The 12,082-nt window shown below is 48.5% G+C and overlaps 1 protein-coding gene across 1 annotated transcript in view; it reads right to left on the bottom strand.

The window, feature by feature from the left end:
* Positions 1 to 1,481: 1,481 nt before the first annotated feature.
* The window catches only part of MXRA7 (matrix remodeling associated 7), a 28,636-nt gene continuing 18,035 nt past the window's right edge, over positions 1,482 to 12,082 (bottom strand). Inside the window, exon 5 of the mRNA XM_086624253.1 lies at positions 1,482 to 1,596. Within this exon, the coding sequence (XP_086480379.1) occupies positions 1,482 to 1,596 (115 nt within the window). The remainder of the gene's footprint in view (positions 1,597 to 12,082) is intronic.

Genomic DNA, 12,082 nt, shown 5'->3' on the forward strand with positions numbered 1-12,082 from the left:
TGAGATATTTGGTTTCCCAGACTCAAAAGGACTACACAAAATAAAGCAAACCTCATCTTTTAAGAGATCACTCCCTAAAACTGGGTGAAAAAATGTTGCCTCCCTTTGTCAGCAGTTAATTGAAACTGAGAAAATCCTTCCTGATAATAAAGTATTTAACAGGATTTCACAGGAGAGATAAGTACACCAGAAGACATTCACTTAAAATTAGGAACGCTCCTTGATTTACTCTATCCAAACCACTAAGGGTTGGTCAAGACCATTCAAAATACTTGATAAATTCAGATTTCCTAAGCATGTAGTTTCCCACATAATTTTTATATTAGAACAGGGTCTGAGTTGGACACAATCATCCTTGTAAAAAAGCCAGCCACCTTTCTGTACTACTTTTACTGTAACTTTTACCAGTGTCGAGAGGAGAAGAGATGTTTGTTTCCAGGTTGAAGTTAGCTGCTGTTTTCTCAGGCGTGAAGATAAGCTCAACGAGGTCAGCCAGAACCGACTTGGATTTGTTTCAAAAAGCCAGCATGAAGGAGGATGAAGTGTTCCTTCCAAGGAGATGGGAACAGCAACTCATCTCTAATTGGAGCACTAATGCTTTGCCTTTGGCTATTCATTTTCCAACTGTAGAACTGGAAGCCTCTCTGCCAAGAGAGGTTGTGCGCTCTCCATCTTTGGAGATTTTCAAGACCCAACAGGATAAAGCCCTGAGTAGAATCATAGAACAGTTTGGGTTGGAAGGGACCTCAAAGATCATCTAGTTCCAACCCCTCTGCCATGGGCAGGGACACCTTCCACTACACCAGGTTGCCCAAAGCCTCATCCAGCCTGGCCCTGAACACTTCCAGGGATGGGGCATCTACAACTTCTCTGGGCAACCTGTTCCAGTGCCTCACCACCCTCAGAGTGAAGAATTTCTTTCTTATATCTAATCTAAATCTGCCCTCTTTCAGTTTAAAGCCATTGCCCCTTGTCCTGTCACTACATGCCCTTGTAAAAAGTCCCTGGCTTGGTCTCATAGCTGATGCTGCTTTGAGCTGGAGCTCGGACTACAGACCTCCTTAGGTCCCTTCTAACCTGAGTTATTCTATTATTTTCATTTTACATCTATCATCTTTGGCTTTCTTCAGATATCAAACTGATACAGACTAGGTTTGAAAGTTCATTTTTATAAAGCATAGCCAGAAAATAGTTATGAGTTTAACTACTTTGTATGACTGAGACATATGACCCAGCCAGAAAGAGGTAAAAATCTCTGTACGAGATGAAAATATCGTGATAACTCTTCAAGGAAAAATTATAAAAAGGGTGAGAAATTACAAGTCTTTTGAAATATATATCACAGGGGCCTATATGCGTTTGCAAAACAAACTGGAACTGCAAAATAACTACTGAAACATGTTTATAGCACTACAGTCTCCAGTGTGCTGCATAATAAGGGCCAAGATGACTTTTGGGCATAGTCTCCACTGGCTGCAAGGTTATATATCATACAATCTGAGCTGCTCCTTCATGTCTCCTTCAGACATCTCTCCAAATGTGTCACTTTTTTCCTTCATGAGCCTGAAGATGGCAGCCAGCTGCTCTCTCTGAACCCTGTCAAGAAGAAAAGGAGAAGTAGGAATAGCCAGTCCCCAGACAGCACTTGGAGCAAGAACACCATGGTCAAATGAAACACAAAGCCAAACGCAGGTCATTTTACAAGCCCTACTAGCTGCAGGAAATCTGCCCATGTGAGATGAGAAAGAGAGAGCCTCTGGTGCTCCTTCCTCCACCTTCCCACCTACCCAATCATCCTGCACATCTCTGCAATTTTTTAAACATGGAGATAAAACAGACTGCTTTAACACCAGCTTTGGAGTTCCATAGGCCTTATCTAGGCTCAAAGTTTCAGGATAACTTGATGTGGAATTTCGTAAGACCAACATGTCCCAGTTTAGCAGATTCCACAATTAAACTGGATTAAGCTTCATCAGCGCAGTGTCCTTTCATTCTGTAACCAGAGTATGTAGATACAGAGTGAATCACGAATAGCTATTAAATTTTAAATGCATACCCTACCTTAAATCTAGAGACCAGACTACCTTCCAGTGTGGACATGAGTTTCATCAGCCACTGGAAGATAAGATCACAGATAGAAATTTGCTTTGATTTGAGAGTTTGTCTCAAATCTCAAATGGTGAGATGGACTCATATAGCCAGTCCAACAACGAGGTGATCCCTGTGTGGGCAGAGGCTGACCAGTGGACCATCTAGCTCAGTTGTCCATCCCTACAAAGTTCCACAGTACATGATTAACTCCCTTCTCCCCATCACAGATGATATCCTAATTTTTCCCTAACCTGAAGCAGTTGACCATTGTTGTATGTCCTGCAGCACAAAGATTTGTATCTCTCACAGGGCTTTATTTGAGGAAGCTTTATAGAAGGGCTTATACTGGTTGTATATCCACTGATCATCACTCAAGGATACAGAAGGGTGGCAGCACAGGAGTGTCATTTGTTCACAAGTAGCTCATGAACTGATGCAACTGTCTACAAAATCCTCTTTTAGGGCAAAATGAATGTGCACCTTGGCTCCGCTCAGGGCTGGCTGTGGGCTGGTACATTCTCATTGCCGGACTCCTACCTGACTGGGATCGGATTGCAGCACTGCCTAGCACACCTCACACTTGACTCTCCTGTGTGAGATTAAAAGAATTAATGAGGTGGTTGTGCTTTATGGCTGGGAGAAGCAGCTCCTGTTACTTCAAGGCTCATTTTGCCGCTGTGTGACTGTGGGGCCAGAATTCAGCGACAGCCCGGCAGCTCAGAGCACAGACTTGCTGCCATCCTAGCTCCTCCTGCTTGTTTAGAACCTTCAGACCCACCCTGGGCTACAAAGACAGACTCTGACTTTTACTTCCACATTGTCACCCTGTCAAGAGTCCTCTGTCCCCATCACAGCCAGCTTTCTGTGCAGGGCTTTAACACACTGTCATTAATCCAGTTAAATGCATGCCATTAGTTAACTGGGGATAGCCTTCCTGCCAGTCCCGTATGGACAAGCTATTAGCTGTTTCAGTAACAGGAGGGGTAGAAACACCTCGACAGGCAAAACCAGGACACAATCTTTGCTTGAAAGAAGAGAGGCCAGCACTGACACATCAGAAGCAACCACACCATGAAGAAGATCGAAGGAAGGAGACAGTCAGGAACAAGCAGAGGAGCCTTTGCATGCTGAGCTCCTGCTGAGCAGGGCTCTGCGTTTTCCCCTCTCCTGAGCTAAGCCCCAGCAGAAGCAGGAACAGCAGGCTGTCCTCCCAGCACCACTGCAACAGGCAGGGCAGGAAAAAAGTGGATCCTAGCAAAAGGAAGCTCATTTACCAATTCTTTTCTATTGCAATTAAAATGCAACGGTCCTAAGGCCGAATATATCCTGGTAATGATGTGGGATCTTTTGGTTACAAAAGCTCTGGCCACAGGCTGCCAAAGCGCCTGGATTTGTCTGTCTCTGCTGTAATTTTTTCTGCTCACATGAGTAGCATCCAATTGCCCTTTCCAGACGAGAGGAAGAGAAGCACAGTCGTCAGCGATCAATATTTTATTTTAGATCACCACTGGGCACCAGAGGGCACATTTCCAGTCTGGTGTGAAGAAATTCAATACACAGCTTTGCCTTACGTGCCTGAAATGCTTGCCAGCTGGGAGTGCTCCACACAGGTCTGCACCCCTCGCTCGTCATTTCACAGACATTAACACTGCTGAAACCTTCATCTCCCCAAAGGCCCGTTTCCTTGTCTCCAAACCTCCAAAATCAAGATCGCAGACAACATTCACCCTATTTTTTTTTTTTAAGTGCAACATCAATGCATTTTGGCTCTCCCCTCAGCTTTAAATATCATGACTGCGCATTTGAAAAACAGAAATAAAAAAGAGCTGTTACTGCTGTTACTTCTCTGCGCTGCATAATCTACAACAGAGCACAAGCAAAACAAAGATAAAAAGAGCCTGGGAAGGAAGAGTAAGGCATCAAAAACATGAAACCGATTTCAGAAAGGAGCTTCTCCTATCAAAAGCGACCTTGTAAAACAATCTTGTATTGCTCCAGGTTGTATGTTTTGTTTATGATTTCAGATCAAATCTACCCCATTCACAAGTAAAATCTCTTCCCATAAGTGCTGTCCTCAAAACTACTTGGATTCAGGAGGTCAAACTGGATTTTACTTATTGCTGACAAAACAGATTAATGAAGGATTTTCAAAACAGCCTAATTCTTCTTGATAGGCAATTGAATTTGCATACTTAACTCCCTTAGGCTCTTTTCAGACATTTCAGTCCAAAAATGTTATGATTAACTGGATGTTTGGGGCAGTGAGCCATAGGTATGTTAAAGGAGATCTCTGTCTCAGGAACTGCCAGGCATCCATGCTCGCAGAAGCTGAATCCTGGGCCGAGCTCTGCATCGGGAATGTTCCTAATTGCTCTGCAGCCAAATAAGACCAGGATCCTGCTGCAACATTGTTACTGCACCAGAAATAAGGGAGAATCCCTGACTTTCACCACTGCTCTGTCTCTACTGTTAAGGAAGCCAGTAGAATCATTTGTGGGGTAAAAGGCATAAGAAGGCAGAACGTACCTCTAACCTAAAAATCCAGATTTTCAACACAAATCTCTAGAGGAAGAAGTTGCAAGCCGGTGGAGGCAGGGAGAACAAGCACAAACCAAATAAACTATTCAAAGGTTTATTGGACCAAACAAAGGCAATTTTTACAGATTCAAGCCACTAGAATTACAGTCTTTTGTATAAGAGCCACCATCAGATACAAAACAAACAAACAAAACAAACAAAAGTAAAAAATACCCAGACAGCCATTTGAGTTGAAGAAATAGTTTGACTCGCTGCCACTAGCAAAAATCTGGACTCAACTATAGACTTTGCTCGATGTACATATTGCCATGTAACTTAAACACAATGTATATAAGGCATTCTTTGCATAGTTGGGTGCTCGGGACACAGAGTCAGCCAGCCAGCACCGAGGGGAGACAGCGGCTGTACCAGCGGGATGTCGAAGCAGAGGGTCCAGATGTGCCTAAACTCATATGCAAACCACTGAACACGCTTGCAGTTGTCGGCTGGGAAGGGGCAGCCCAGCCTCTTCTAAAGCTGAAGCCTCCTGCTGTTCTTTAAATGAGCCCTTTTATTAAGAATTTGCCAACCCCAGGCGCTGGAAAGGACAACTGTGTACAAGGTTTCAAGTATTGTCTGCATAGGAATTAAAAAGGAGAAAAAAAAAAAAAGAAAACCAAGCAGCTTGTTGGGTTTCTGATATGTTTGCAGTGTTAGCCAAGAGGCAGTTGTCCTGCAGTGAGAGAGAAACTTTGAAGGACACATCCCCACTCAGCCTGGCGTTTCTACAACGTCACTAGAGGACTTGGGCCCTCTTCTCGCTCTCGCAAACCAGCCGGGTTTGATTTGAAACCTGCCATGTCTGAAGCAGGTGTACGTGCCCAGCCAAATTCATCTGTACGTGACAGAGCTGAGGAGCATTGCTGAGCTCTGGCTCCAGGGGACAAGCCACAGGGCTAGCAAGAGAAGAGGGCACTGGAATGGCAAGCAGGCAGAGGAATGGGGAAGGTGTCTCTTCCAGGACCCCCACAATCTCATCCTGAGCCAGAGGGAACCTCTGATGCCATAGCTGCCTCCTTGGGTCTCTCCTCTTGGGAACTAGCGTAGGGAAAAGCGGGAATCCAAATATTAATAGCAGCCAAAGTGTGGTCACCTAAACCTCCAACACAAGCAGAACAGCTAAACTATCAATCTTCATCACTTCTTGAGTCTTCTGTCTACCTACAGAATCAGCTCTCTGCAAAAGTAACTACAGAAGCAAGATGTGAGTCAGTCCAGCTACCATCTGCCATCCCTCACTTGGACCCCACTTTGCCCCTCCACCCCTCAGCATAAAGCAGCATTGTACAACGTTTGAAATCATAGGCAGTTCCCACCCCCCAGCAATAAAGCGGAGACTGGCCCCAGGAAGAAACAACTTGATGGTCTGGTATAAGGTCCAGGCTGGTCTGGGAGAAGAGCTACAGTACGCCCACCCCAACAGAGGAACAACACAGATTTCATGGGAGGCCTAATACATGGTAATGAACACAACTAATAGACTCGCTGCGTGTTTAGTGTCCGATTTGTGTTCTGTTTGGGGGAGAGGGAGGAAGGTTCATCTCCTAGGACATCCCAGTCCCCCAAACACAACTCAAGTCACTGCTTGGGCCCAGCCCCAGTCCATGGAGCCACACAACAGGATCTCCTCAAACTTGATACCACAGGAGTTTTTGGAGAACTCAACTTCAGACCAAGAGAGGATCCCAAGTTTTGAGGGTATATGGATTTCTCTTATGGGTGTGTTTGGATGGTTTTGGTATTTCTCTCAAGCCTTTAAAGATGCCAAGGGATGCCTTTAGGAGGAGGCTAGGGACAACTTCATATAGTCTTCAGTTCTGCAAAGAGAAACAGGGAGAGAAGAGAAATCATTTCAGTCATTTCACCCCTCAGGTTGGTTCATTACTATTCACATAAATGAGCAGAGGGAAGTCTCAGTGTGCGTGGAAGGCAAGGCAACTTCCCACCTCAAGACAGAACAAGCTGCCGTTTCCAAACCTCATGCCTCTAAGAAGAAGGCACTTTGCTTCATCAACTGCAGCAGGATAGTCGAAACCCAATCAGAGGTGTAAATCCTCTCATCTGGAACCAAATCTAAGTTACAACCCTTCTGACCTACTGATGAGAGCTGGAGAAGCCCAACTAATTAGCTCCAGGGGTTACTGCCTCACTGTTACTGTGCAGAGCCTCCCTGGGCTGCTGGCACCCTTGTCCAGCCCAGATTCCTCCTCTCACCTGCAACCAGATGAGCCAGGAACAAGTACTGGTTTCACAGGGCAGTGTGCCTGAACAGGTCAACCTTTCCTCAATATTCCTACAGATGTGTCTGTTCAAGGGAAGAAGGCAAAAAACCCCAGGACTCTGCAGGTCACGAGGCTTCCTTTTGATGGGAACCTCTGCCAATGTCCTAGGGAAGGAGGGTAAGATGATTAGCTGTGTTTTATGGATGGTGACATCCAGGCACTCCCTGAGGTCTTGCAGCGTGTTGTTAGCAGAGCCAGGGCTAAAAATCATGGTCCCCTGTTCTCAGCGTGAACCTTTCAGACACTCTGCCCTTACTGCCCCAGCATCTCTCATGGCCCACCATCCACAATGGGAAACACCTGGCAGTAGGCTGAGCAGCTGCCCACAGACACAGAAACCTGTACTAAGGTAGAGGAAAGCTACAACACACATTACCTGGGCACTAACAAACACATATGGGCACATCCCGGCCTAATTCCTCTTGAATTCAGTAGAGTTCACTGTCCAGAACACCTGAGCCCCATTCGAAAGTCCCCTGCTCCCAACAGCCACAGCATGAAGGCAAGTTATAGCCTCATTTTGTCCTCATTCTTCTGCAAAAGGTTCTCCAGAAGCCTTGCAAGTGCAGCCAGTGACCTGGATCCTGGATGGGAGATGCAGGATGAAGCATCACGTGAGACTGGGGTTACTCAAGCAACACTGTGGAGGCTCAGTGGCCGGCACATTAGGACAAAGAAAGGAAATTCTCCGGAGTGGATAATCGCTCTGCAAGATTCGCAGCGCTGAGGATCGGATCATCCTGCTCAAGTCACGCAAGCATAATCAGATTTCACGCGCGAGGGCATAAGCTCATTGCCACGGGGGCCCAGGAGGAGAGGTCCCCTCCTGCGTGCCGCAGTTGGAGTGGTGAGGGACGGAGGATGTCAGGGAGAGTGGATGAGGCTCAGTTGCAGCCTGCAGCCCCTCACAGGGATACTCACTTCCAGGACAGGGCCAGGCTGACAGCTGGGGTGAGATCTTAGACCAAGTATGAACTTCATGGAGGATGTCCGTCAGAGCCATAAATTCCCCATCTGCACAACAGAGATACATCTTTCTACTCCTGGAGCAAGCTATGAGGAGGATTAGACTAAAGAGCATGAGGGAGTCTGTCACTGGGGACATCGGGGCCATATAATCCCCCCCAGGCTGAGAAGCTCTGGCATTGCTGCCATGGAGCCTGAAAGACTTCGTTAGGCTTGGGATGGATGGAGGCTGAGAGCTGTGAGCCGCTGCTGATCCTTGGCTCTTCTCTCCTTTCCATTTGCCTCAGACAATGAAATCAGCCTGGTCAGCATGCACTCCCCCAGCAGCACATCATTCAAACTAGATTAAGGTCATCTTTTGCTAGAAGTCTGTGTCCTCTCTTCAGATATAGATTATCCAAATATCTCTGCTCTGACTTGGCCTTCAACTGGGGCCAGAATAATATGATTTACCAGCTGGACACAGTTCTGTGCAAAGAACAACCAGAAAACAAGGAGCTCTGACAAGAACAGGTCCTAGCTTGTAAGGGAGACTCAGGTATTGAAGGCCTCAAAAGATCATGCTTCTCCTAAAGCGTGGAAACTGAGTGTCGTTCTGATGGCCTCAGAAGCACTCCCCTCACTCCAACTCAGCCATGGCATTGGCACAAGGGCACAGGCTTCTTGCCTTTGACAGCAGACAGCATCCCAGCACTGACAAACAGGGGGGACTGGTGGCATTTCCATATGTGTTTATCCCTCACGCACGCAAAATCCACAACAGAAGGTCAGGAAATCCTGTAGACCATCCATAGGCTATAGCTTTCCGAAAGAGTGCTGACCTACTCCAAGGAGATCCCAGAGCATCTTGCTGTAACCACCTCTGGTAACTGCTTGTGCCCTTTTCAGGAATAGCTTCACTCAGAAAGCTGATTTTCAGAAGTGTGGAGGATTCCCAGCTCCTTCCCCTGGCAGAGGGAGCAGGTGCTTGGCTTCTCAGGAACATCAGTCCTCTGTCTGAAATCCTGGCAAGGAGAGCAGATAGCAATCTGGTTCCAGACTCTTCTCACTCCAGACAGGCTAGAATTGACCCCTGAGGATCAAGAGCAGTGAAGAAAGGCCCTGGGTGCTGGGCAGACCTGGCAATGGGTGGTCAAGCTCTCCCCAGGCAGTTTCCTCCAGTCTCACTGCTGGGTGGTTCCATCACCACTGCTTCCCAGTTCTCTACCCTTGGGACAGCTACCATCTCATTTCTGGTAGTGGCCATAACTCAATCTTTTCCAGGATCAGGAAGTGTACAAGGAATGACATACCAAATCTAAGCTTTCCTGGTGGTCCCAAAATTGTGGGCCAGTCACTTTGGCCAACAGGTAAAACACAGAGAGAGAAGACTTAAATGCATAACAGGGAGAGACAGCTGGTGCTTAGAAAAGAGAAGAGCGGGAGAGCGAGAGGTACCAAAGGGAGCTTCTGCCGACACAAATCCGAAATGCCTCCAGTGGAAAAGTCAAAAGGTGCACACAACCTTGGGAAATTCCTACTGCCCCTCGGAAACACCAGGAAAGCAGTCATGGCTGCCAGAGCCTGCATGACCAGGGAGCATGAGTCCCATCACCTTGGTGCCCCCCAAGCTGACTTTGCCCTCTCCTCTTTCAAGACAGAAGCCTCCCATGTTTCCCAGCCATAGCAGCGACAGCCGAAAGGGCCAGAGTGCAGCCAGGAAGGTGGCTCGAGCTCCTGGCCAGCTCAGCCAAGAGGCCATGGGCACCTCCTTCAGTCACGTGCCCATCCCCTTGGAACATTCCTGACCCCCAGCCAATGTCTTGACAGCGGGGAGAGCTGTGGCCAGGCCAGCCTGCGCTTTCCCCCCATCACCCGGCGTTTGTGCCCAGCTCGCTGTCTGCCAGTTTGCACCCAGCCTGGCACGATGCCCCGATCCCCTGCAGGGGAGCCGCAGGAGAGGTAGAGCCGGGCTCCCGGAGCGCTCGCAGATGCCGACCAGGAAGCTGCCCGTGCCGCACAGGATTAAGCAGAAGCAGATGAAGACAAATTGCGAGTGCTGGGTGAGGGAGACACGAAGAAGCAGCTGCAAGCTTGCGACAATTCAGGACCTGAGCCAAAAGAAAAAACCCAGGAGTTCAAAGCAGAGCTGCTGTTTGGTCTGAAATCTCATCCCAGGGCAGGGCCAGAGACTCACACCCTGCAAAGGCTACGGGGGAGCTTGCAGAAGTTTCCTCGCTGGGATGGGAGAGGAGGAGATGGGGAAGGGGCTTCCTGGCCTCCCCTTCCCCTGGGTTTCCGAGGGAGGCATCCTGAGTTGCTCAGCTTTTAAAGCTGCTGGGGACTTGTGACTCAATCAGATGCTCTATAAATAGGGCCAGAGCTCAACTGCACTGACATCTTGTCGGTCAGAGGGCATTTTCCCCAGGGATAAGGTGGAGGCAGGAAACAGCGCTGGGCCACCAGGAGACTGCCCCTCATATAAGTGGAGTCTGGCACTTTTGGAAGGAGCATCAGAGCAGGGGGAGCTCAGCAGGAACCCCCAAACACACAACAGCCCTTTCCTACAAGAGGCAGGTGGGAAGGAAACATGGCTCATGCGCTGGGTGTTTTGCAGCTGAGAGCAGCCTTGCCCATGGTCAGTGCCATCCCCGTGGCTGGTGGCCGCAGTGAAGCAGTGGCCAGCCTGACCTGAGGAGTCCCACGGCCCTGGGCTTTGTGGTCCCTTGCTGCTACTCCTCCTCCCTCAGCCCAGGACGACTATCGTGCTGCAGAAGGTGAAAAGCAAACAAATAATAAAACCCCAAAGAAAGCCCAAACTTACCAGCTTCCCTCATCCAAAAGAAGCACCATGCTGGACAGGACAGGACAGCAAAGCCGCTGGGTTGGGGGTGAAGGTTAGCAGAAGAGAAGGAAGGAGAAGGAGGCCCAGATCCCATGCTATACAGAGCGGGGAGCAAGCAAGCTAGCCAGGGCTACATGATGGCAATGCAGGGGGTGGACAGGGACAGATGCCAATGGAGAGCTCTCCTGAAATGCAACCTCCCCCAGCTCAGTCCACCCACTTATTTTCAGAGGGCCAGCAGTGGAGATGTTTGAAGTAGGTCAAAGTCTGTCAACATGGTCATTAAAGCCCTGCAGCTGCTTCCTGCCCTTGTGTGCTCCGGTGTTGTCATCGCGAGTATTGTCCGGTTCAAAACTGAGCTTCAGCACAGTTCCCCCTCAAGCCACAGCTGCATCCCCACTTTGATCCGGGGTGTCTGGCAGAGGGAAAGGTCTCTCCTTTCTGTCATTCCCTAGAGCCAGGGTCTGTCTGGGGCACCCTGCCTCACTGAAACCTTGGGGTCTGAGCTCAATTTTATTCAATGCCTCATAACCAAGAGGTACTCCGGATCCAGCTGGGGAGGAGACAGATTTCCATTGCTAAATTACCACCAGGAAAAGGACTGAGTGTGGGACTTGCAGCCATTCAGTTCCCCTTGCATGAATTCCAACTTGCAGTTGAGCCCTAGGATTAAGTCTAGCCTGGATTCAAGCAGTGTCTCCTCAACCCATGGAGATGAGAGGAGAGGACTGGGAGGCAGGAGGAGAATTTTCTCCTGGAATGGGTCACCTGGCTGCAGGAACTAAGCCCATTGGCCAAGGAAACTGTGCAGCCATCCATACCTTCTTTCTCAGTCTTACAGAGGCTGGACTGTGGTCTGGGGAATCACCTGCTTCACCCACGAGTGCATCAGCAAACAGTGGAGTGTGTCTGAGCAGTTTGGTACCAGTCACTCAGACCTTGCTTAAGGCATCTGCAAGGGTGTCCCAGCTTCTGGCTCTCTGGCCCCACCTATTCCTAAACCCCACAAACAAGAGAGAGGACAGAGAGCAGAGACCTTTCCACAGATCATCACATGAAACCTGCTCTGCTTTCTCCAACCAATGCACCTAGCCAAGAGTGGCAAGGACAGAGCACAGACAACTCAACAGCATCACTAAGGCCAACCAAGACTTGGTCAAGACCTGCTCTGTCTAATAGAAAAGGAGACCTAAAAGCAGAGACTCAAGGGACTCATTTCTTCTGATTGTTTTCTCTTTTTACCTTGAGTGGAGCCTTACTGCAGCTGTCAATGATCGACAGTCCTGATCATACTCCTTTCCAACTGCAAAAAACCCCACTAACCTCAAGGGAGGTTTGAAAA

This window comes from Tauraco erythrolophus, chromosome 20, assembly GCF_009769465.1.
Source record: "Tauraco erythrolophus isolate bTauEry1 chromosome 20, bTauEry1.pri, whole genome shotgun sequence".
Lineage (NCBI taxonomy): Eukaryota > Metazoa > Chordata > Aves > Musophagiformes > Musophagidae > Tauraco > Tauraco erythrolophus.